At 49.0% G+C, this 23,970-nt stretch overlaps 1 protein-coding gene across 1 annotated transcript in view; it reads right to left on the bottom strand.

Annotated features, from left to right (window-relative positions):
* The window catches only part of SH3PXD2B (SH3 and PX domains 2B), an 81,578-nt gene that overhangs the window by 13,085 nt on the left and 44,523 nt on the right, over positions 1-23,970 (bottom strand). Inside the window, exons 3-8 of the mRNA XM_029049969.2 lie at positions 23,167-23,242; positions 18,188-18,264; positions 12,410-12,501; positions 8,331-8,356; positions 1,848-1,982; positions 846-950 (exon numbers count right to left, since the gene is read on the bottom strand). Of these exons, the coding sequence (XP_028905802.1) occupies positions 846-950; positions 1,848-1,982; positions 8,331-8,356; positions 12,410-12,501; positions 18,188-18,264; positions 23,167-23,242 (511 nt within the window). The remainder of the gene's footprint in view (positions 1-845; positions 951-1,847; positions 1,983-8,330; positions 8,357-12,409; positions 12,502-18,187; positions 18,265-23,166; positions 23,243-23,970) is intronic.

Here is a 23,970-nt window from a genome sequence, read left to right as displayed (position 1 = left end):
CATTCCAACATTCCCCGCAGGTACCGAACTGCTGGGCTGATCCCTCCCCTTCCTCTCCCTCCCTTTCCTCCTCCTCAGCCCACGTTCTGGCTACGGCTGGGAGCAAAGCGGAGGCTGGTGGGCTTATAAAGCAGAGCCCAGGGTGTTGCTGGACCCCAGAATCAATATTTCCTGGGCTTGATTTGGGGACGGGGAGGTTAAAGAGCGGAACTCCAGGTTCCCCACTTGAATTCAGCCCTTCGCCAGTCTCTGCTGCACTGGATGGGCCACGGTCCTTTAATCTGGCCTGGGGTCTTCTACCCACTCATCCCGACCTGCACTCTAGGGCAGGCAGACTTAGGTGACAGGGTTTAGCTGGAGCAGCAGGCCTTCTCTCTGGTTGCCCTCCAGTGCCACAGCTAGACTGGACCTTGACCTCCTCTGCAGGGCAGCCATGGATAGGACCCCCTGCTCTCAGCATTGTTCCGAAGAGGTAGCAGGCTGTGGCGGATGGAGTGGCTCAGAGACTGGCTCTCTAACTTTTGGGACAGAATAGGCCTTTACTACCAACTCCAGGGTCTGGAGGCAAAAGGGGAGAAAGGCCCAAAGGTCCGCCACAGCACAGGTGCTTCCCTCCTTGCTTCTCTCCCCTCCCAGTTTTTCCAGACCCAGGCTAGAGGTCTGGCTGAGTGGGCATCTGCAATTCCTCAACTTTGGGCCCGGGAGTGACCTCTACAGACTGACAGCCTACTGATGCCTTGCCACCGGGCCTTACTGAAGGGACGTCTTTAGGTAGCTCGGGCAGAGAGAGAGGGAGAGGCAGGGGCTCTTGGATGGGGAAGCATAAGGTCAATTCCCTGACTTACCTTCTTCAGGCTGCAGGGCCAGTTCCTCCTGGGCTCCATCCTGACCCTCCAAGCAGGTGGCAGGGACCCAGCCCTGCCCATCGGCAGTGCTAACAAACCACCAACCTGAAAAGGAGATGGAGACTCGCCTTAGCCAGGCAAGAGACCGAGCAGCAGCAGGGTGAGGGCACGAGCTGGTAAACCCCCAGGCAGTGGCATGATATTAACCAGGCACTATCTACCTCACTTGACCTGAAGTTATAGCTGTTCCTTGATGCCCACTGCATGAGCAAGCAGGGGTACCCAGGGGCAAGATATGGGGTGAGGAGGGTCTGAACTGGTTTAAGACGGAGTCTCCAGCCAGATAGTACGGGAGCCAGGCTAGGACAGCCTTCAGGCTCCTCTCTTCATTTAGGGTGTTGTTTTCTCTCCACTGCCATTTCGGAGGCAGAAAGTGGGCAGCAAACCCCCGAGGCCCCGTGTGATGAGGGTCCCCGGGCCGAAAGGGCAGTGTCTCTGTCTCAAACCCGGGAATGACCACCCGGGACGATATAAAGCAGAGGCCAGGGTGTTGGCCAGGCACCAGGGTGGCACAGCTCATACTAAGCCGGTGTGTTTCTGCCACCCGAGTCATTGAGGTTCTCTCAGTCCATCTCCCAGAGCCTGGCATAGGCTCTACCTCAGCGGGGTCTCTGAGTGGCCCAGCCAATGAGGAGAAGCACTTTGGCTGATGGGGAAAGGACAGATCTGGCACCACGACACAGAAAACCCAACAGAGGCCAAGGCCTGACACTCCTAAGTCCCATGCTCACATATAGGAGGCTCTGGGGTCCCCTCCCTCCCCTAATTCTGGCCTGAAACAAACAAGAGGAGTCATCCCCCTCCAAGGAATGAAGGTGCCTGGACCCTCAGACTGAAGCCTACGTAGCCCAAAATAACAACAAGCCCTGCCGCACCACTTTGAGTTGGCCATTCTCTAACCCTACAGCTTCCGGCTACCAACCGGGCCGGGCGGTAACTTACCGGACTCATTTTTCTCAATGATATCCACCAGCTGCCCTACTGCCAGGCTGATCTCCGAGCTCTCTTGCTTCTGGTAATCTGCCACTGCCACATATTGTTCCAGCACCATGGGGTCAGATGAGCCTCCATCTCCCCCTGCAAGCCAAAGAGGAAACCAATGACTGCACCCGGAATCCCCCATCAGCTCGCCCTGCTCAGCAGGCAGGAGTGTGGGGCCCAGTGTGGGCACCTAGGACTGGGAGGTGGGAGGGTGCCTGTTCTGAGGGTTCGGAGGAGGAGGACAGGCAGAGGAAGGCGGTGGACCTGAGGCAAGAGTCCTCTCTAACCCTTCATGTTGTGTTTGTGTTTTGTTTCACCTCTCCTTACACGTCTGTTGCCAGGCTTCTCTCCCCCTTTTTAATTTTTAGATTTTGAGCCCTCTGAGGAACAGGGCCAGTGACATTCTCACCTGTGCATTTTTTCCCAGCACAGTACAGTGCTCTGCACACAGTACAGTGCTTAATAAATACTATTACTTCTAACCCACCATGAGGAAGCAGCATGGTCAAGTGGATACAGCATGGGCTCGGGAGTCAGATGGACCCAGGTCCTTCTAACTCGCAGCCCCATGCTCTTTCCACTAGGCCATGCTATTATTATTATATTTGTTAAGCACTTACTACGTGTCAAGCATAGACTCAGGACTGGGGTAGATAGAAGAAAATCGGGTTGAACACAGTCCATACCTCACATGGGTCTCTTAATCCCCGTTTCGCAGATGAGGGAACTGAGACACAGAGAAGTTAAGCGACCTGCCCGAGATCACAGGGTTCCAGGAGGAGGAATCTGGCCTTCTGATCTCAGCCCAAAGCCCAAACGTGGGCTGACTAAGGAGGCTGGAGGGGTGTCTGGGCGCTTTCTAGAGCTTCAGGATTGGATCAGATGCTTTCCCGGGGTCTTAGAGTCTGAGAGCTGACTCTGTTGGCTGCCTGCCCTCTTCCCAAGGGGCCCAGCCCAGCCGGAGGCAGATGTGCTGTGGCCCAGGGAGAGGCTAGGAGACATATCTGTAATTTATTTATATCTGCAGTTTATTATATCTGTAATTCATTTATTTATATTAATGCCTGTCTCCCCCTCTAGATTGTAAGCTTGCTGTGGGTAGGTAATGTGTCTGTTATACTCTCCCAAGAGCTTAGAACAATGCTACAGATGGTAAGCACTCAATAAATATGATTGGCTGACTGACACTGCTTCACTAGGCCACACTGCTTAACCAAGACATGCTACTTCTGTCCTCCTGCCAGTGAGTCAATCATACTTATTGAGCGTTTACTGTGTGTAGAGCACTGTACTAAGTACTTGGGGGAGTACAATATAACAAGAAACAAACATTCCCCGCTCACATTGAGTTTACAGTCTAGAAGGGGAGACAGACATTAATATAAATAAATTACAGATCTGTGCATAAGTGCTGTGGGACTGGGAGTGGGGAATGAACACAGGGAGCAAGTCAGGGTGACACAGAAGGGAATGGGAGAAGAGGAACGGAAGGGTTGGTCAGAGAAGGCCTCTTGGAGGAGATTTGCCTTCAATAAGGCTTTGAGGAGCGCGAGAGTCATTGTCGGATATGAGGAGGGAGGGCATTCCATGCCAGAGGCAGGACTTGGATGAGAGGTCGGTGGTGAGATAAAGGAGATCGAGGTACAGTGAGAAAGTTAGCATTAGAGGAGAAAAGTCCTCTAGACTGTATGCTCGTTGTGGGCTGTGATCGTGTCTACTAAGCGCTTATAGTACCATGCCCTGCATACAGTCAGCGCTCAATAAATACCATTGATTGACTGTTTCTATGCATCAAATCCATCACCACCTCTGAATCCTCAGTAGGGCCATGTGAAGAGCAGCAGAAAGGAGTCCTGGAGGCCTGGCCACTCAAGGACAAGCAATGAGCTTTGCACTAGGTCAGGGAATAAAGGCATGGAGGGAGTACAGGCCTGTGCCATGGGAGGGTGAAGGATAGTTCATTCTGAAAGGGCTACACTTCCTTCGCCCAGGGCCTTCCCACACACCACCAATTGAACCACCGCCAATTTCTAAATAAGAGGGTTCTTTGGGCCGGGCTTCTCCCTCTAGCTGCAGCAAGAAGGGGAAAAGGTGAAATGAGTAAGAAGGTCTACCCGGTGGCTAACTCTGCCTTGGAAAAGACAAAGCTGCTGGCAGCCCCCGAGAGGGAGATTAAATGCCACCCCTGCCCCAACCCGCAAGAACCACAGATTAGAAGCGTCGCTGTCCTTTCCAGGATCAGACCCCCTTAGAGGCCTCTGTGGAAGGGATATTTTTATCTCCCAGGCCAAAGCCTTTCCCTCCCACCTTTGGCCCGGATGGCACCCCTGTCCCACACCCTTCCGCCGGTCCTGTAATTACGCCGCAGGGACCGGTAGATTCCGTTAAAGCAAAGACCGAGAGCGGGAAACAGGGTCTGGCCGGAAGAGGTGGGAGTTACCGGACTCACACTGGCTGTGACCGTGGGGCAATTACCCCCACGCGCTAAGAGCCCAGATCCGGCTCCTCCTCCGACTGTATCATCTGGAAAGCCGCAGGTAGCCGTTCCCAGGTCCCAGTGCTCCCCCACCCCGGCCCGGGAGCCCTCGCAGTCAGCACTCAGCTCCAAGTCCTGCACCCCATCTTATGTTTCCACCACAGCCCCTAACTTTTTGCCCACAACAGGACCAGAGGGGCTAGCGTGAGGGAAGGAAAATTAGGATTCTGAATGCTCTGGGATGATCAGAGCCTTTAACTGACCCTGCCTCGTTCAACCTAGCATGGCCTGCCCTGCCTGGTTAGCTCCTACCAGCCTCACACCATCCTACCAGCCCCGCCAACACTGCCTGCTCTGAGAAACCCATCTCCAGAGAGGAAGACTCCTGGAGAGAACCCCAAGATCTGTGAAGATCCAGATTTATTGCCTAGAAACAGAAATGTTCCCAGCAGGAACAGCAACCATGAGTGAAACTTCAGGTTCCCCCCAACAAGGAGATTTAGTTTAACTCTGGGCTCATCCTTCTGCACCTTGGCCTTCATTTAAGTACTTTATTATCATTATTACTTCATTATTACTACTAATCAATCATATTTATTGAGTGCTTACTGTGTGCAGAGCACTTTACTAAGCACAAGGGAGAGTACAATATTATAGAGTTGGAAGATAAATTCACTGCCCACAATGAGCTTACAGCTGAAAGGATGATAATATAATAATAATGCTAATAATAATAATAATAAAATGATAATTGTGGTATTAAGCACTTGTTATGTGCCAACTACTGTACTAAGCACTGGGGTGGATAGAAGCGAATTGGATTGGGCACAGTCCCTGTCCCACGTGGGGCTCACAGTCTCAATCCCCATTTTACAGATGAGGTAACTGAGCACAGAGAAGTGACGTGACTTACCTGAGGTGTCACAGCAAACACAGCACCAAAAAGTTAAGTGACTTGCCCAAAGTCACACTACAGACAAGAGGCGGAGCTGAGATTAAAACCCATGACCTTCTGACTCCCAGGCCCGGACTCCATCCACTATGCCATTCTGTGTGTGGGGGTAATAGTACCACTACTAATAATAGTTTTTGTTCGTCCCTCCTGATCACTGGGATGGTTCCCATTTCCTCCTCCCCTCTAGCTTCTCCAGACTCCTCAGGAGGCGAGACGCCAGGTCTCGTGTTGGAAGCAGAGATTCTGGGCGATCCACTGTCCTGAGCTCACTGGAACAACTAAGCTGTCCTTTCACACAGAGAGGGGAGGCAGGAAGAGTTCAGTAACTGGGATCGTTAGGGCCTCTTGTCAGGGCCCCTCCCTCTGCTATGTGGCCCTCTGGACCCCCACAGGGATGTCTCCAGATGGTTAGCCTCATCTGCAAACCTGGCAACTCTCCTTGAGAGAGAACTCTCTCTCTCTCAGCCACTGTCCCCCCTCCCGGTGCCCGTATCCAATTTTCTTTTCCCTTTCTGGCCCTCGGCGGGACGAAGGGGGAGGTGGAAGATGTTAGCAGTGGCTGTTCTCTCCCAGGCCCAAAGCAGCTAGTCTCAGAGCACTGTGCATTGTGGCAGTGTGCCCTGGGGAGGACAGCACAGGTCCAGGACTCAAAAGACCTGGGTTCTAATCTTGGGTCCACCCTTAGCCTATTGTATGACATTAGGGAAGTTACCATTTCTCTGAGCCTCAGTGTCCTTGTCTGTGAAATGAAAATACCTGTTCTCCCTCCCACTTAGACTGTGAGCCCTATGGATCCCACAGATCACACCCAACTTGATTATCTTGTATCTACCCCAGAGCTTAATACAATTCTTTGCACATAGTAAGCACTTAAATACCATGGTTCTTATTATTAGAAAACGCTGTTTACTAGAAAATGCACCACGAGCAGGCTGGGGGGGCTAGTTTTCTGCCTCCCCTTAAAGTTAATCGATCAGCGTGGCAGCCCTAGCCAGGATCGGAAGGCCCAGAGTGACATCCTCACCAGCTCAGGGGTGGGCTTTTCTCAAACACCCCAGGCTAGCAACTTCACGCTCCTTGATCATCTACTGGAAAATGTGAGTTCAAAGGCCTCTTCATACAATCGTTGACCCACCAGACCACAAGTCGTATATCATACATAGTAATAATAATAATGATAATTATTATGGTATTTGTTAAGCGCTATGTGCCAGGCACAGTTCTAAGTGCTGGGGTAGATACAAGGTAGTCAGGTTGTCCCACATGGAGCTCATGGTCTTAATCCCCATTTTACAGATGAGGTAACTGAGGCCCAGAGAAGTGAGGTGACTTGCCCAAAGTCACACGACAGAAGTGGCGGAGCTGGGATTAGAACCCATGCCCTTCTGACTCCCAGACCCATGCTCTACATACATGGCTGTGTCTTAGAGCCTGGCTAGAGTGCAAGTCCTGATGTCGCAGGTCTCGGTGAACTGACCACAGGGAACCCTGTGGAACACAAATGTAGGCAAGTTCTCTCCAAAAGAGTTAAAAAAACAACAACCCTCAGTTTCCAAAGTACTACCAACCTTCAAAAACTGCTCTCCCCATTCCTCCCTCTCCCCCACTCCCATCCATGACTCACAGTCCCCTAGCACTGCCCAGAACCAGCTGACTCCAACCAGCCCCTTCATTACACTCCCTAATGACCAGTCCCTCTGGCACCAATGGAGACAATAGATCACAGTCCCACCCTTTCATTAGTTGGTTTGCATGCCGATTTCCTTGGGGACCAAGGGATCTAACAGTTTTTGCTTCTATGGGCCAAGGTGCCTGGCAACCCAGGTCCATACCCACCCACCTACCAGTGCAATCCTCCAGGGTCTGATCTTCCTAGAGGTGGCAGAGAGACAAAGACAACCCTCAGTCAGATCTGTTCCTCTGTGCTGTGGTCCTGTTGGTGGGCACAGCTTTACCCTCTGCAGTCTCCTTGCGATCAGTGCTGAAGGGGATTGGGATTCCGCCCCACTGAGAATTTATTTATAAAAAATAAAGGCACCTTGGCCTAGTAGAAAGAGCACAGGCTTGGGAGGCAGAGTACCTGGGTTCTAATCTGGGTACTGCTACTCGCCAGATGTATGATTTTGGGCATCATTTAACTTCTCTGGGCCTTAGTTTCCTCATCTGCAGACCAGACTCTGAGTCCCCTGTGTCTGGCCTGATTATCTGGTATCTAGCCCAACACTTAGAACAGTGCTTGGCACATAGGAAGCACTTAATAAATGCTACTATTACTGCTACTAATAATCACTACGGACTCAGCAAATAACATCAGCTAAGTCCATAAGAATGCTTGGGGTATGACACCACTGATTTAAATACCCTGAGATTCTTCGAGTTCTCTTCAACAATTTCTTTCCCTAGTCTGACTCTGATTAATGGGATGATTCAATTCAATCATTTTTATTGAGTGCTTACTGTGTGCAAAGCACTGTATTAAGCGCTTAGGAGAGTACAAAATAACAATATAACACCAGACACATTCCCTGACCACAACGAGCTCACGGTCTAGAGGCGATGATGATGTTATAATGATGATGGAGTCTTCTGTCAGGAAGAGTGAACAAACCTTGCTTGAGCCCCTCAAAGGACAGGGACTGTGTCTAATTCCCACCTCTCTCTTCTTTCCCAGTGCTTAGTACAGTGCTCTGTACATAATAAGTGCTTAAAAATATTATTTCTCCTCCTTCTGCAACTTCAGGACCAAACACCTGCACTATGAAATTGATTATAGAGCAGTGTTTTGCCCAGCAATGCTTGTAGGAGAAGAATCTGGCTTTTAAAGTAACTCTGTCTCCCTAGCACCCTGCCCTTCAGAGGAAGCATCTTGTGGCGGAACACAGACCTGAGCCATGGTCCCCCTTCCTGGTCGAGAAGTTTCCGTCTGGTGTCAAGTGAGTACCTATCTGAGCAGGGCTGAAGAGAGGAGATAGAGAAATGCCCCAAGGAAAAAATAGGAGAATTTCCTTCTTACCAGCTTTCTTCTTTCCGATGTGCTCCCTGGGTTGGAGAAAAAAAAAAAAAAGGAGGATCAGTGTGTGCCATAGCAGCGTAGCAAACCCTCCCAAACATAACCCTGGGGTTGGCTCCACAGCCCAGGATCCAATCCTCATCGGAAGTCCAGCCTTTGGAGAACCTGGAGTCAAATGACTGAGAGCTACATGGGCTGTGTAGGATTTTCCAGTCAAGCTGGGCTTTCTCTGGGGGCTCCCCACTCTTCCCAGAGAGAGACAGCTTAGTGGTTAGAGCACAGGCCTGGGAGTCAGAAAGACCTGGGTTTTAATCCTGGCTCTGTAACATGTCTGCTGAATGACCTCTGGCCCTCAGTTATCTCATCTGTCAAACGGGGATTAAAAGTGTGAGCCCTGTGTGGGACAGGGACTGTGTCCAACCTGATTAACTTGTACCTATCCTAGCACTTAGAACAGTGCTTGGCACATAGTAAGCACTTAAGAAGCACCATAATTATTACTATTATTATTAGAAGAATTTGAAATCTGGGAACAGAGAGGATAGCCCCTTCCCCGATCCAGAGAACAGTGTTGGGCCCTGAGAGAGTAAGCTCCACCTCCCCTTTCCGGGACTCCCTCCCGCCAGCGGTCAATGGGTTGGGGAGGAAAGAAGGGCTCAGAGCAATAATAGCAGTAGTCTCCATCCCACACTTCTCTGCTTCTTCGCTAACCCCCAAAACACTCCCTGGACTTTACCTAGAGTGGGTCTAGCCCTGCCAACCAGAACCCTTCCTGATGCCACATCCAGGCTGAAAGACACTGGGCAGCCCCAGCCCATCTCCATCCAGACATGGGACTTGACAGGAACCTAAGGTCTTGGCTTTTTCTCATTCACTCCATCCACCCATCTGCCCCTCTCTCTGAAGATCAGTCTTTGTCCCACCATCATCACCATCAGTATTTAGTTGCTAACTGATGTGTTCAGAGCACTGTATTAGACACTTGGGAGAGTACATTAAAAGTAGGGGGCACTGCCTCAAGGAGCTAACAATCTTATGAGGGAAACAGATAGATATTGATGGCATGCCTGCAATTAGAATGAAAGGGAAAGCATAGGTATAATTGCAGCAAAAGTAAATAAAATACAAATAAACAAGCAAAGAGGCAGAGAAAAATGAATAAACATATAAGTGCTATGGGTGATCAGGGAGGCAAGAATTAGATGAGGAATGCTGAGTTGTTTTTTCAAGGGTTGGAGGAGAAGCAGTGTGGCCTAGTGGAAAGAGCACAGACCTGGGAGTCAGAAGGACCTGGGTTCTAATCCTGGGTCTGCCATTTGACTGCTGTATGACTTTGGGCAAGGCACTTAACTTCTCTGAGCCTCATCTGCAACATGGGGATTATGATCATGTGAACCCACGAGAGACATGGACTGGGTCCAACCTAATTAGCTTGTTTCAACTCCAGGCTTAGTACATTACTTGGCACATACTGAGTGCTTAACAAATACCATAAAAAAAATAGGCAGGGGGGACCTGATTGGTTAGATTTGAAAAGCAAGACAGTTCCAGGCATGTGTGCCAATGGTCAGAGATGGGAGAGTAGAGACCAAGTTACCTTAAGAGGAATAAAATGTGCAAGCTGGGAAGTAGCTGAAGAAGAAGGCAGAAATGTTAGAAGGAGAAAAGTGTCTTGCTGCCAGAGTTTTTGTTTGGAAGGGGAGAGAAATGGGGAACAACTAGAGATTTTTGAGATGGGAAATGATACATTCTGAATGTCATTTTGGAAAGATGATCTGGGCAGCCGGGTGGACGATAAACTGAAGAGGGGAGAGGCTGGAGGCAGGGAAATCAGTAAGGAAGCTGAGGCAGTAGTCCAGTTTGTTTTTACCCTGGGTTTCACAAGAAAGCAGAAAGACACCCCCTGATCCTTGAGAGTAACATCTCTATGATGGTACACTGAAATGGGTACGGGCCCAGTTGCAACTGCTGCTGTTGAGGTCTCTGTTCCCGACGGACAGAAGACACCCATTCTCCCCACTGGCCTTTTCATGTCGGGGGGCCACATGAAGGGGCCCATATGAGATTGTGTGAATCTTCAAAAACATCTCAAGCGTATATCCTTCCGGCAGTAGGACACAATTTTCTCTCCTTAACAACTGCTGTCTGATCAATGTTCAATCTGAATAGCAAAGATCCAGAAAAGGCATGCTGCCGCATTTTCCTAGATACAGAGTGCAAGTGATTTTCAGTGGGATTTTCAGTAGAGACACAATCTCAGCAGGAGCAGCTTGGCTTTTAAACCAAAGGACAACTCCACAAAGTCCAGCTGAGAGGCCATGGGAACGGCTATAAAAGTGGAGACAAAGGGGTAGGTTTGGGAAATAATGTGGGGAAAAGCTGGCAGCCTTTGGAACAAGGTGAATGTGGAAGGTGAAAGACAGAGATGAGTTCAAGATGCTACCTAGGTGTAGAGCTTTAGAAATGGGGAGGATAGTGGGGTTACTGACAGTGAATGGAAAGGGAAGAGGGAAGGAGAGAAGAAGAGGTCAGTTTAGGCCATTTTGAGTTTTAGGCGCCTGTGGTCCTGCCTCCAGGTGGAGGCAGTAGAAAATGTGAGATCGTAAGGAGTTAAGAGGTCAGAACTCGTAGACAAATCTCATCCCTTCTGCTCTGAGTCTCTCACCCCTGTCTTTTTTGATCTATCTGAGCCTCCTTCTACCTGCAGGCTACCTCTGCTTCGTTCACTTTCTTTCCCTTTCACTCCCACGGTCCGTCCGAGGGGGCTTAGACTGGACAGTCTCACCAGTATTACAATGTTCTAGATTTCCACCAAGTAAGTACCAACAGAAACCTGGGTTGGAATGCCTGTCAAATTTCCTGGGATCTCAGTAGCTCAGCCTCCCTTCCCACCTTCAACTCCCTTCCCCGCAGCAGGTCCTAGACCTATGGCCACCATCTTTTCTCATCTCTTATGCCAAAGGCACCTCTCACCTCACAGACCTTTAGAGGGTAAGATTCTTGTGGACAGGGAATATGTCTCTTGCTTCTTCTCTACTTTCCCAAGCGCTTAGTACAGTGTATTGCACCCATTGGGCTCTCAATTACTACTACTGCTAGTCTTTATACTCGTATTACTACTCTTATTGATCTTTCAAGCGCTTAGTACAGTGTTCTGCACATAGTAAGCGCTCAATAAATACTATTGAATGAATGAATGAATCTTTCCATGGCTTCGATAAAGAATCCCCTTGCAGGGCCACGTGGCTAGTGGCAACGACTAGAAATGGCTGGCTTCTTTCCTGAGGTATCTCATAGAGCATAAAACTATAAGCTGGCTCAGAGCCAGGTCATCCATGTGGATTCTGCAGAAGGCATCTTTTGCAAATTCCTACAAGGATAATGTTCTGGTTATAGCTCTGCAGATGATTTGAAGCATAGCCATCTCCAGAGACAGGATGGAGAAGGAGTGGGGGGCCTCTTGTGGCCCTTTCGACTCCAGCTGAATCTATGACCCCAAAAGCCCTCTCTTCCCCCAACATTAGAGGTCACCCTTCACCCCCAAAAAAGCTTCACCTCCATCCAACATGACCAAACAAATATGGAGGCAGAGGGAGTAAAAAGGCAGTTGTGAAGAGGGTTGGGAGACAGGGTGCCTACTTGAGGGTGGGGAGAGCAAAGGTAGATACTGAATCCATTGGCATGCTTTCCTCACCTCTGAATCACTTATTTGACTGCCCGTGCTCTAAACCATTTGCCGGGCTGGTCCTTTTGAGAGGGACTCAAAGGATGAGCCAGGTATGAAGGTGGGCCAGTGGTTTTAAATGGCAGCAGTAATGGGAGATTCAGCCTGGGGCTTGGACTGGTCTACAGCAAGCAGCTCCCTCAGCTCTACGTGGTCCAAGAAACCACTGAGCTGAGTTCTCCTCCCATCTCCCTGAGCTGTAGGGTAGCCTGGGAGCGGCGTCGGCCCTGACCTGCTGTCGCCACCGCTGCCTGCAAAGCTGCCACCATCCAGGATCCTAGATGAGAACCGAAATGGACTGACCCACTTGTATGGCTTTCCAGCTAGGCCAAGGGAGGCTCCCAGCAGACCAACTTACTCTTTTGGGGGGTTCAGGTCTTCCGGTCTCGTCTCAAAGAAGCGGAGGACCTCATCGCACTGAGAGATGTAGGGGGGTAACTGGATCAGGGCCTGAGGAGACCGAGAAAAAGGGGACACAGACATTAATGCTCAGAAGAGGGGATGGGGAAGGTGAGTCGCAGCTAGTCACCCGCCTGATTCGGTCGGCGGGGAGTGATGCTGGGTCTGGAGCTCGCCACAGCTCCCAAGCTTGCTCCTGTGTAGTGGACCTGGGGAAGGTCCAGCTCATGGCACCAAAGCCACTGGCTGGAGGGACAACCGGTATCACCCTCAGACAGACTGGGCTCCCAGGTGGTGGGAGAAGCACGGCCTAGTGGACAGGGCATGGGTCTGGGAGTCAGAAGGACCTGGGCTCTAGTCCAGGCTCCGTCACTTGTCTTCTGGGTGACTTGGGGCAAGTCATTTTGCTTCTCTGTGCCCCATCTTTAAAATGGGGATTACAACTTTGAACCTTGCCCCTGTGGGACATGGACGTGTCCAACCTGATTACCTTGTATCTACCCCAGAACAGGGCCTGGCACATAGTAAGCACTTAACAAATACCATAAAAAAAAAAGTGATGAATGACAAAGGGGCTGGCTACCATACAGGGAGAGCCAGTGGGGCCTAGGTAGCCCGCAAAAAGGGTAAGCAGCTCCTGCAGAGGCAAGGGGTGATAATACTCCACTTCCAAGACACCTAGAAGAAAATAATCATGTCTCTGATCAGGGCCGCCAAGGGGACCGGCACTGCTGCTCAGGCTTCAGCCAGGTCTAGTCCAGTTGCGCTGCCTTCTCTCAGCAACTCGCCCCTGTTTTTGGCCCCTCCAAGGGGCTCTGACTGGTCCTTCTTGGGCCAGAGAAGTCAGGCGAGTCAAGCTGACACTTAATCATCTGGTAATGGCTAAAAGAGTAATGCTGCCAGAACCACACAACAATCTACTGGCACCTTCCCACTTAAGAGTTACATGGATTTGCTCCATTTTACACCACTCTCAAGAGCCAACAGTTGAAGCCTCTTATCACTGAGGAATATTTCCTTTGGAACCCAAAGTAAAGTCATGGGAAGAGCCAAGGGCCCCAGAATGCAAGGGAAGAATAAAGTTAGGAAAGTAATCATCATAATGATTGAAGGGTGGGATTTGCCTAAGGCAGCCAAGAATCTGTCAGGAAAGCAGCGTGGCCCAGTGGAAAAAGCATGGGCCCAAGAGTCAGAAGACCTGGGTTCTAATCCCCAGTTCTGTCACTTGCTATTTTGTGAAATGACTTCTGTGCCGCAAGTTTCCTCAACTGCAAATGGGGATTCAATATCTGTTCTCTCTCTTACTTGGACTATGAGCGCCTCATGGAACATGAATTATGTCCTACCTGAATAACTTGTATCTATCTCAGCGTTTAGTACAGTGTTTGACATATAAGTGCTTAGCAAGTACCACTAAAAAGAAATCTGGATGGATGCTGCACAGCAGGAGAAAACCGGAGAAAACCTGGACTCTTCCTGAAGAAAACCCTGTCAGGGGAGTCAGGAGGTCCCCGGATTCGGAAAACAGCATCCCGCCCTTGCGATACTCTGAAGTGAGCACTCCATTGTTGTTCGGGAGCTTGTACATATCTGTAATTTATTTATATTGTCTGTCTCCCCCTCCAGACTGTAAGCTCAATGTGGGCAGAGAATGTGTCTCACATTATTATACTGTACTCTCCTAAGGGTTGAGTACAGTGCTATGCACACAATAAGTACTAGATAAATATGACTGACTGACTTAGGAAGACAGACTGGCTCTGGTCCCTAAAGAAATAGGTAAACTTACATGGAAGCAGAACATTGGGGAAGAATTTACTCTAGGATAAATATGTCAGTTCGTTAGGCTGGTTTGTTACTGTGGGGAGGAAGTTTCTGGGCAATGGACATCAATGATTGGGTATGGAAGGAAGGAATGTTCTGTGTTGACTAAGAGGAGGAGGAAGAAGCAACATCCAGCCCAAGTCCTTTTCTTCAACAAAGGTTCCAGGATGCTTAGAAGAATCAGGTGATGGTTGCCCTTCTGCACGGCAAGCTCATGATCATGGATGAACCATCCAATGTTCCTAATTGCCTCCCCACCCCCTCAGGCCCCTGCCCCTTTATTTTTTATATTTATATATTTACTTCCTGAGAACATGCTATCATTTCTTGCCTGCACAAGAACATTTACTTACCATTCCCTGAATGAAAGGAAACATGCTTCCTTTACTTGGTTCTCAATTTTTCACCTTCAAGCTTCAACGGATGTCTTCTCACCTTAGAGTTGTGAGATACGATAATTTTGGGTTCCCTCTAAGCACACCCTCTATAACTCTATAGATTCTGTAGATTTCAGTTATGTTACATCATGGCCTTGGCTCTCCAGCCTGAAACTCCAGTGATATAAAAATGGTATTTGTTAAGCGCTTACTATTGGTCAAGCACAGTTCTAAGTGCTGGGTAGATATGTTTTAATTCAATGGGACACAGTCCCTGTCCCACAGGAAACTCACAGCTAAGTAAGAGGGAAAACAGGTGTTGTATCCCCATTTTACAGTTGAGGAAAGTGTAGAGAAATTGTCACTTGCCGAAGGTCACACAGCAGGAAAGTGGCAGAGCACTGTCTTAAACACTAAGGAGAGCAAATACAACAGAATTAGAACCCAGGTCCTCTGACTCCCACACCTGTACTCTTTCCACTAGGCCATGCTGCTTCTCAGAGGGGTTTCTGAGGATGAGGAAAAGCAGAAGGAGGAGGAGGAGGAAGAGAAGGAGAGGAAAGAGGAGGAGGATGAAGAGGAGGAGGAGAATGAGGGGGGCGCTAATCTGAGGATACTGATTCTTGCTGTGGAAACAGGTAAGCTTTTGCAATAATCCAGTCATAGGGGGTGAGGGCCCAGGCCAAGGAGGGGGTAGATTGGTGAGATATTGCTGTGGGAGAATTGGCTAGGCTCAGAGACAGGCTGAATTGGGGGTTTAGATATGAGAGAGAGGTTTTGTGCCTGGAGGTTAGGGATGTCGTGGAAGCTGGGAAGAGAAAAGTGTTTAGGACGGTGGTGAGTGAGCACTGTTTTTGAAGTATGAGGTCTGAGGTGGCAGTGAGATATCAGGGAGGAGATAATCACCACAGCAGTGACTATCATGGTATGGCAGGAGGAGATAGAGATTAGAAAGCAGGTGAGAGGACGGGGCTAGAGATGCAGATCTGGTGAAACATACACAGAGAAGTCGTAGCCGAAACTGGATGAACTCCCCAGAGAATACATATCAGTCAGTCAATTCATGGTAATTATTGAGCGCTTAGTCTGGGCAGAGTGCTGCATTAAGCACTTGGAAGAGTACAATAGTAGAGGTAGACAAAATCCCTGTCATCCAGGAACTTATGATCTAGCAGAAGAAGAGCAGAGAGCCCAGAACCATCAGGGACATTCGCCATGGTAGAGCAAGGAGAAGAGAAGCCAATAGAATCAAAGTGGGCAGAAAATGAAGAGAACTGCTCCCCTGAAGCTGAGGACAAACACTTTTGAGAAGGAAAGAAGGGTCAACATAGATGATCTACAATATCCAAAGAAGAGAGAGTCCAGCAGGATAGTAAGAGAACAGAGAATGTTAGAACGAGCCAGGAAAAGGTCACATTCAGGGGAGAGGAGGATGAAATCCAGGTGGAAAGGAGTTGGAAAAGAGTATGTAAACAGGAAATGGAAACAGCCGGTTATAGCAAGTTTAATTAAAGAGTTCAGTTATAAATGGTAGAATAGAGACAGGACAGCATCTAGATACTCCTGGGATTGGAGGGAACATTCTGCCTTAGACAGAAAACTGGCTAAAATACAGAAAACCAAGTGTGAGCCTGTCTGGGAGGCCACGTTTCAGGTTGGAGAAGGGCCAGGGAAGAATTGAGTATGTGTAACCATCAAGAGGCAAAGCAAAGAGGGAAGTTGATGATGAGAAAAGGGCCAAGAGAAGGAGGAAAATCTTTCATTTTGTGAGAGAGAGGGGAGCACTGGCAAGTCAACCCTTAAGACAAAGTCGCTGTAAGGATAGGGAAAGTCTGAAACACTCTTCTCTACAAAGCAGGTTGCCAGATAATATTATTATTAAATCCTATCAGTTCAACTTTCCTAACACTGATTACAATTCATCCTTCCCTCTCCACCCAAACTACTACCACGTTAATCCAAGGATTCATCCTATCCCGCCTAGATTATTGTATCGGTTTTCTTGCTGGCCCCCCTGCCCCCTGTCTCTTCCAACTCCAGTTCATACCGCACTCTGCTGCCTGGATCATTTTTCTATAGAAACGTTCAGGCCACGTTTCCCAACTCCTCAAGAACCTCCAGAGGTTGCCCATCCATCTCTGCAACAAAGAGGAATGCCTTATCTTTGGCTTTAAAGCACTCAATAACCTTGCCCCCTCCTACCTCATCTCCTACTACAACCTAGCCTGCACACTTTGCTCCTCTAAATTTATCTTGATCTCATCTATCTCATCGCTGACTTCTCGCTCACATCCTACCTACGGCCTGGAACGCCCTCCCTTTTTATATCCAACAGACAATTACTCTCCCCACCTGCAAAGCTTTATCGAAGGCACATCTCCTCCAAGAGGCCTTCCTTGACTAAACCCTCATTTCCCCTTTTCCCAATCCCTTCTGCATCACCCCGACTTGCTCCCTTTATTCACCACCCCTGACCCCAGCCCCACAGCACTTGTGTACATATTCGTGATTTACTTATTTATATTAATGTCTATCTCCCCAACTAGACTAGGGTCACTGTGGGCAAGGAATGTGTCTGTTATACTGTCGTGACGTACTCTCACAAGCACTCAGTACAATGCTCTGCACACAGTAAGTGCTCAATAAATACAACTGATTGATACTGACAGTAGTAATTATAATTTTAAAGTGCTTACTACAGGTCAAACACCACACAGACGTAGCATAATCAGTCCCTGTCCCACAGTCTAAGGGGGAGGGAGAACAGGCATCTAACCCCCATTTTACAAAGAATTAAGTGTCTCGCTCAAGGTCACACAGCAGGCAAAGGGGGATTAGAAGCCAGATCCTTTGACTCCCAGACCTGTGCTCTTTGGTGATTCATGAAGAAGGAGGAAGGGACAGAAGGAGCCTGAGGATTGAATTAGGCAGGACAGACAATATCATAAGGGAGTCATCGGGGGGCCCAGGTGGTTGGGAGGGCACAGGAGAAGCTGAGAGAATCCTTTTTTGTTGTTGTTGGTTTTTATGGTATTTGTTAGCCGCTTACTATGTGTCAGGCACTGTACTAAGCGCAGGGGTAGATACAAGTTCATCACGTTGGGCACAGTCACTATCCCACATTGGGCTCACAGTCTTAATCCCTATTTTATGGATGAGATAACTGAAGCACAGAGAAGTTGTGACTTGCCCAAGGTCACACAGCAGAAAGTGACAGAGCTGGGATTAGAACAAAGATGGTTTTGACAATTCAGCCTTAAACTGGAAAATCTTCAGTTCAGCTGGAGATTTTTCAGCAGCGCTCAGTTGCCTGAGAAGAGAAAACCAAGAAAGAAGTGGGGAATTGGGGGGTGACATTGAGGGATAGGGGAGGTGGGTTCATGAAGGGCATCTCTCCAGCCCTCTCTGTCGATCCGGCTCTCTCGATCCTCAAAGGCTGAACATCCTCATCAGGCCCGTGGCCACCACAGCAGAGACAATCTAGGAACCCAAAGCAGGTTGGCTTGCTGATCCAGGCACCACTCCGACCCACTCACCTTACAGTACTCATCAATGGGGATCAGACGTTTCACTGCTACATCTCGGATGTGACTTCGACGGAAGAGGATTTTTCCTGCACGGGATAAGATAAACTCACTATTACAATCTCAACAGTATTCAATCTATCAGTCGTATTTACTGAGCGCTTATTGTGTGCGAGCACTACAGTAAATGCTTGGGAGAGTACAATGCAGCAATATAACAGACGAGTTCCTTGACCACAGTGAGCTTAGCAGTGCCTCCAGCCTGTAAAAACTCTCAGTCTCCTCTCCACACCCCAGAGACAATAATAAAGTGACTTGAAAATGTGCTCATACTTTTTCCCCCACATTATCTCATTTTAGCTTCACAACATCCCTGTGAGGTAAAGAGAGGCAGGAAATCATCATCCCTATTTTACAGGCAGGAAATCACGTGAGGGTCAGTGAGGTTCAAACAATCTGCCCTGGGTCACACAACAGGTTAGTGGCAGAGCTGGGACCCCTATTTTTTTTTATGGTATTTTTTAAGTACTTACTATGTGCCGGGCACAATACTAAGCACTGGAGTAGATACAAGATAATTGGGTTGGACATGGTCCCTGTCCCCTATACAGCTCATAGATATAATCCTCATTTTATAGATGAGGTAACCGAGGCAGAGAGAAATGATCCGGTTGCTGCCCTCCGCCACCTCTGACCCAGGGGTGACAACACTAAGCAGGAAATGCTTCATCGGGAACAAAAAGGCAGAGTGTTCTGGTGAAGTTGAAGGAACGACCGAAAGGCTTCATCGACCCCAGGGGGTAAGGAGGGATAGGGTCACCTTCTAGCCACTCACTAGTAGAGGAGGCCATCCTTCAGTTGCTCACTGGTTTTTCCTTGGATGTCAGTCACCTGGTCCAAAGACTCAAGGAGGTATAAATCTGTCAGCCAGAGATCCCTTCCCACTCCAATCTTTGAACTAATCCCTGCTGCCCTTGGGGAGGAAAGGATTCCCTCCACTCCAATTTAGTTCCATCTCCCCTGCAATCCTAGAGCTCCACTTGGAGGATGGACTGTTCTGAGTGCCACCTCTGCCTCTGAGGGTGGATGCTTTCCTCCTCAAAAGGGAAAGTGGGCCGGCGGGCGGACAGAGGGCAGGTGGATGGAAGGGCAGATGATTCCAGGGCATCCACTCTGGCCTAGGCTCTATTCCAATCTGGGAACCCAGCAATGGGACAAATCCCCCCTTCTCCTCATGACCTGATCAGAGCTCCCAGGGGAGCCAGAGTTTCCCTTCCTCTTCCCCGCTACAGCCGAATCAGGGATAGTCCTGAGGCTTGGACAGTCTCGGGGCTGACTCTGTGGCCAGAATGGCTATTCCAGCTAGAATCTACACTGGTCTCTTGAAAGGTGTGGCCTTTCCCATTCTGGGCTGAGACAGACTCCAGAAGATTGGGGTGAAGGGCTCTCTGCCTGCATGGCCAAAGAAGACTCTTAGCTGGATAGTTTCTGCAGCCTGGGTGATCTCTCTCTGGACATCTAAGGGAGGCAGAGAGTGGGGCAGAGATGCAGAGAGCAGAGCAGAGATTGAGGCTTTACTCTCTGAGGGTCTCCAGTTGCCCCCTGAGCCTTTTTCTGAGAGTTTCTCCATTGAGAAGGTGCCTGCAGGTCCCAGCTTATGTATCCAATGGACTGAGTCGGGCCCGTCCTGGCCCTCCGAGACCCGAAGTATCTCCTCCACACCAGGTTTGGGGTGAAGGTGTGGAGAAGCTGCAGCAGGTTCCTGGGGAATCCACCTCTATCCAGCACCTAACTGGGTTGGTTGACTCAGTTAAGAGGGCACAGACAATGACTCTCCCCGACTTCAAAGACTTATTGAAGGCACATCTCCTCCAAGAGGCCTTCCTTGACTAAGCCCTCTCTCTTCTTCTTTCATTCCCTTCTGCGTCACCTTGACGTGCTCCCTTTATTCACCCCCCCCTTTGAGCCCCATAACACTTATGTACACATCTGTAATTTATTTACTTATAATAGTAATAATAATGGCATTTGTTAGGTGCTTACTATGTGACAGACACTCTACTAAGCGCTGAGGTGGATACAAGCAAATCCGGTTAGACACAGTCCCTGTCCCACATGGGACTCACAGTCTCAAACCCCATTTTACAGATTAGGTCACTGAGGCCCAGAGAAGTGATGTGACTTATCCAAGGTCACACAGCAGACAAGTGGCAGAGCCGGGATTAGAATCCATGACCTTCTGACTCCCAGGGCCATGGTCTATCCACTACATCTGTTCCCAACTTAGATGGTAAATTCATTGTGGATAGGGATTGTTTCTGTTTATTGTTCTATTGTACTTTTCTAAGTGCTTAGTACAGTGCTCTGCACACAGTAAGCACTCAATAAATATGATTGACTGACCGGCACAGATAAGAGTTAAATTCCATCTCCAGAGCAGAACAAGGCAGGGCAGTGGGGAGGTCACAGTGGTTGGTTTAAAGGTAGCCTGTAGTCCCCCAAGATACCACTTCAGCTCTTATGGGGAAGCAGCATGATGTAGTGAATAGATCATGGGTCTGGGAGCAGAAGTCATGGGTTCTAATCCCGCCTCCGACGCATATCTGCTGTGTGACCTTGGTCAAGTCGCTTCACTTCTCTGTGCCTCAGTTACCTCATCTATAAAATGGGGATTGAGACTATGGGACAGGGACTATGTCCAACCCGATTTGCTTGAAACCAACCCAGCGTTTAGTACAATGTCTGGCACACAGTAAGTGATTAACAAATACCACAACTATGATTTTTATGGGCCACCTAGGAAAGCAGTGTGGCCTAGTGGAGAGAACATAGGCTTGGGAGTCAGGGTACCTGGGTTCTAATCCTGGCTCCACCACTTGCCTGATGTGTCCAATCTGATGATCTTGTATCTACACCGGGATTTAGTACAGTGCTTAGCACATGGTAAGTGCTTACTGAACACTACAATTATTATTATTACCTATGCATTTGGGCATTCATATGTCCCCACAGCACTTATATACATATCCTTATATTCCATTGCTTTCTCCTTTCTTTAGGTTACGTTAATGTCCATTACCCCGGCGAGATTGTAAACTCCAGGGCTCATGCCTGCTTACTCCCACCTTACTCTCCCAAGTGCTTAGTGCAGTGTTCAACACGCAATACATGCTCAATAAATACCGATTGACGGTACACTCAGATCCAGCAGGAGACTCACCCAGAACCGTGCTAGAGGAACACGGGGAGAAATCTTGTACCCCCAAATCAGAGATGGAGAGCCAGGGACCCCCAGTGCTTCCTTCTCTTCCTTGACTCAGAAGCGAGCCATACTGGCACCTTCCACCCTAGCCTCGTGAGCCGGAGCTTAGAGCCCCCAGCTGTCCCCAAGGCCAAGGGCCTCACGGTGATCGTCAGTGCTCCTGATGTGGCAATCCAAAGCCTCCCAAGGGCCCATTGGCTCAAACCCTGGAGCCCCAGCCCGTCTTGTGAAATCGGTCGCGTGGCTCCTTTAAGGAGGAGTTGGACACAGAGCCCGTTCCCAAAGCCTGGCCCAGAAGGATCTGGAGTAGGTCCAACTTCACCAGCTTGCCAGACCCTGCGTTCTGACTTCTGGCAGAGGAACTCGTGTCCCACATGACTCTTCTGGAAGATGGATCTGGGGGGAAAGAACACGTCTGAGCCTTGGGAAGGAGGAGCTCAGGAGAGGCTCCCCACCCCAGAACAGAGGCACCTCTCCAGATCCCCTCAGGAGAGGCTGCCAGTGACAGGAGGGAGGTTAGACATAAGGAAACATTTCCTGGTGGGGTGAAGTGTGACCCCTCGGGACCTCCCTGGGTGGGAAATGCACAGGAGGCGCTGGGGTGGTTTTAATGCCAGTCAGCAGGGGAAATGGATAAACTGAGCTCTCGATCCTGTGGCCCCGGACTCGGAAATCCTGTTGCTTTTGGCACCTGGGGATCCCACTACTGGGAGAGGTAGGGGTATGTGGGGGTGGGGAACGGGTGCGGGGGAGCCCACCCCCAGCTTTACCCGGTGGTTCAAGGGGCCAGCTGCAAGCACACAAAAACCAGCTTTGCAAAACAGCAGCTTTTGTGGGAACTGGTGGGATTTTTTTTCCGATGATGGAAGAAGGCCAAACTGTAATTTTTACTTTGCAAATCAGACCTTTTGCCCGTTCTTCCTGGAATAGAAAACTGCACAGCACTGCTGTTTGCTTTTGTGCCTTGTCTGCTGATGCTACAGTCTGGAGCTTGAGTGGAGATGTCAGACTCCCATGGCCTCTTGGGGAAAAGTAAGTACTCAAAAAATACGATTGAATGAAAGACCCTTCCCTGCCACCGCCTGGGCTACAGGAAAGGCCAGAGGGGAGTATTTAGAGGCCGGGGAAGGGTCCCCGAAGGACCCTCGGCCTTAGCTGAAGGGGTTGGCATCCCAGTAAAAGGAGCCACTTTCACTAGTCCCTGAGGGAAAATACTAAACACCCCCAAATCTAAACCCATTTCAACACGGGGAGCCTTGCCTGAAGGCCAGGATAAATGAAACAACTTTATGCATAAGCTTTTTAAAAGATTCAAATTTAGAGTCCTTTAAAAAAAAAAGTGGTCCTCAACCACATATTCCCCCAGCAAAAGTCCTCTCTACTGTAAACTTGTTGCGGGCAGGGAAAGTGTCTGTTATATTGTTATACTGTACTCTTCCAAGTACTTAGTTCACTGCTCTGCACACAGTAAACGCTCAATAAATATGATGGATTGCTTCAAAGATACTTCCCCTTCAGTTTGGTGATTTTTTTCTTTTTAAATCACGCCTCATGAATTTCAGTCATGACGGTAGAATCAGAGAGTTCTCCCCAGCCTTCCCACCTCCCTCTAAAAGGAGAATCAGAAACTCAGAGTGAAAACTCCACAAGGCTGAGAGCACCCCAGGACCAAATCGTGATTCCTCTCCCGGCCCACTGCCACCAGCCCCAGGTGGACGGGCCCACCTACCAGGCAGAAAGGGGATGATCCTTTGTTTGGGGTCCTTCTGGCCACCTTCCATTGGAAACTTGTCCAACATCTGCATCTAAAGAGGAACACAAGAGATTGGGGGAACAATTAGCTAAAACAGCCTGGCAAATTGTGCCAACCTCTAAATAGTTCTACTAATCCGGCTTCGCGGGCTTAGTATCCGGAGCCTACATTCATTTATTCATTCAGTAGCATTTATTGAGCGCTTACTATGTGCAGAGCACTGTACTAAGCACTTGGAATGTACAATTTGGCAACAGATAGAGACAATCCCTGCCCATTGACGGGCTCACAGTCTAATTAATCATTACTTCCTCAAGCCAGCCCACCTTTTAGAATGACCTCTGGCTCAACGTCTAGTCGTCCCAGGTTCTAGGTCTTTTCCTGGAATAGACCTAGTTTTTTATTGGCCAGAGATGTGATTTCCAATACTTACTTAAAGGAAGTACTTTAAGGATCCTTGCAGAGATATTTGATCAGAAGAGAATATTGTTAGCTCCTTGTGGGCAGGAAATGTGTTTTTTAAATTTTGATTGATTTTTTTTCGATGGTATTTGTTAAGTGCCTACTATGTGTCAGACACTGTTCTAAGCGCAGGGGTAGATACGGGCTGATCCAGTTGGACAAGAGTCTTTGCCCCACATGGGGCTCACAGTCTTAATCCCCATTTTACAGATGAGGTAACTGAGGCACAGAGAAATTGTGACTTGCCCGAGGTTATACATCAGGCGAGTGTCAGAGCTTGGATTAGAACTCAGGTCCTCTGACTCCCAGCCCTATGTT

The sequence above is a fragment of the Ornithorhynchus anatinus genome, chromosome X1 (assembly GCF_004115215.2).
Source record: "Ornithorhynchus anatinus isolate Pmale09 chromosome X1, mOrnAna1.pri.v4, whole genome shotgun sequence".
NCBI classification, from domain to species: Eukaryota; Metazoa; Chordata; class Mammalia; order Monotremata; family Ornithorhynchidae; genus Ornithorhynchus; species Ornithorhynchus anatinus.
The sequence above is the reverse complement of the archived record's forward strand: the minus strand, read 5'-3'. Positions and strand labels throughout refer to the sequence as shown.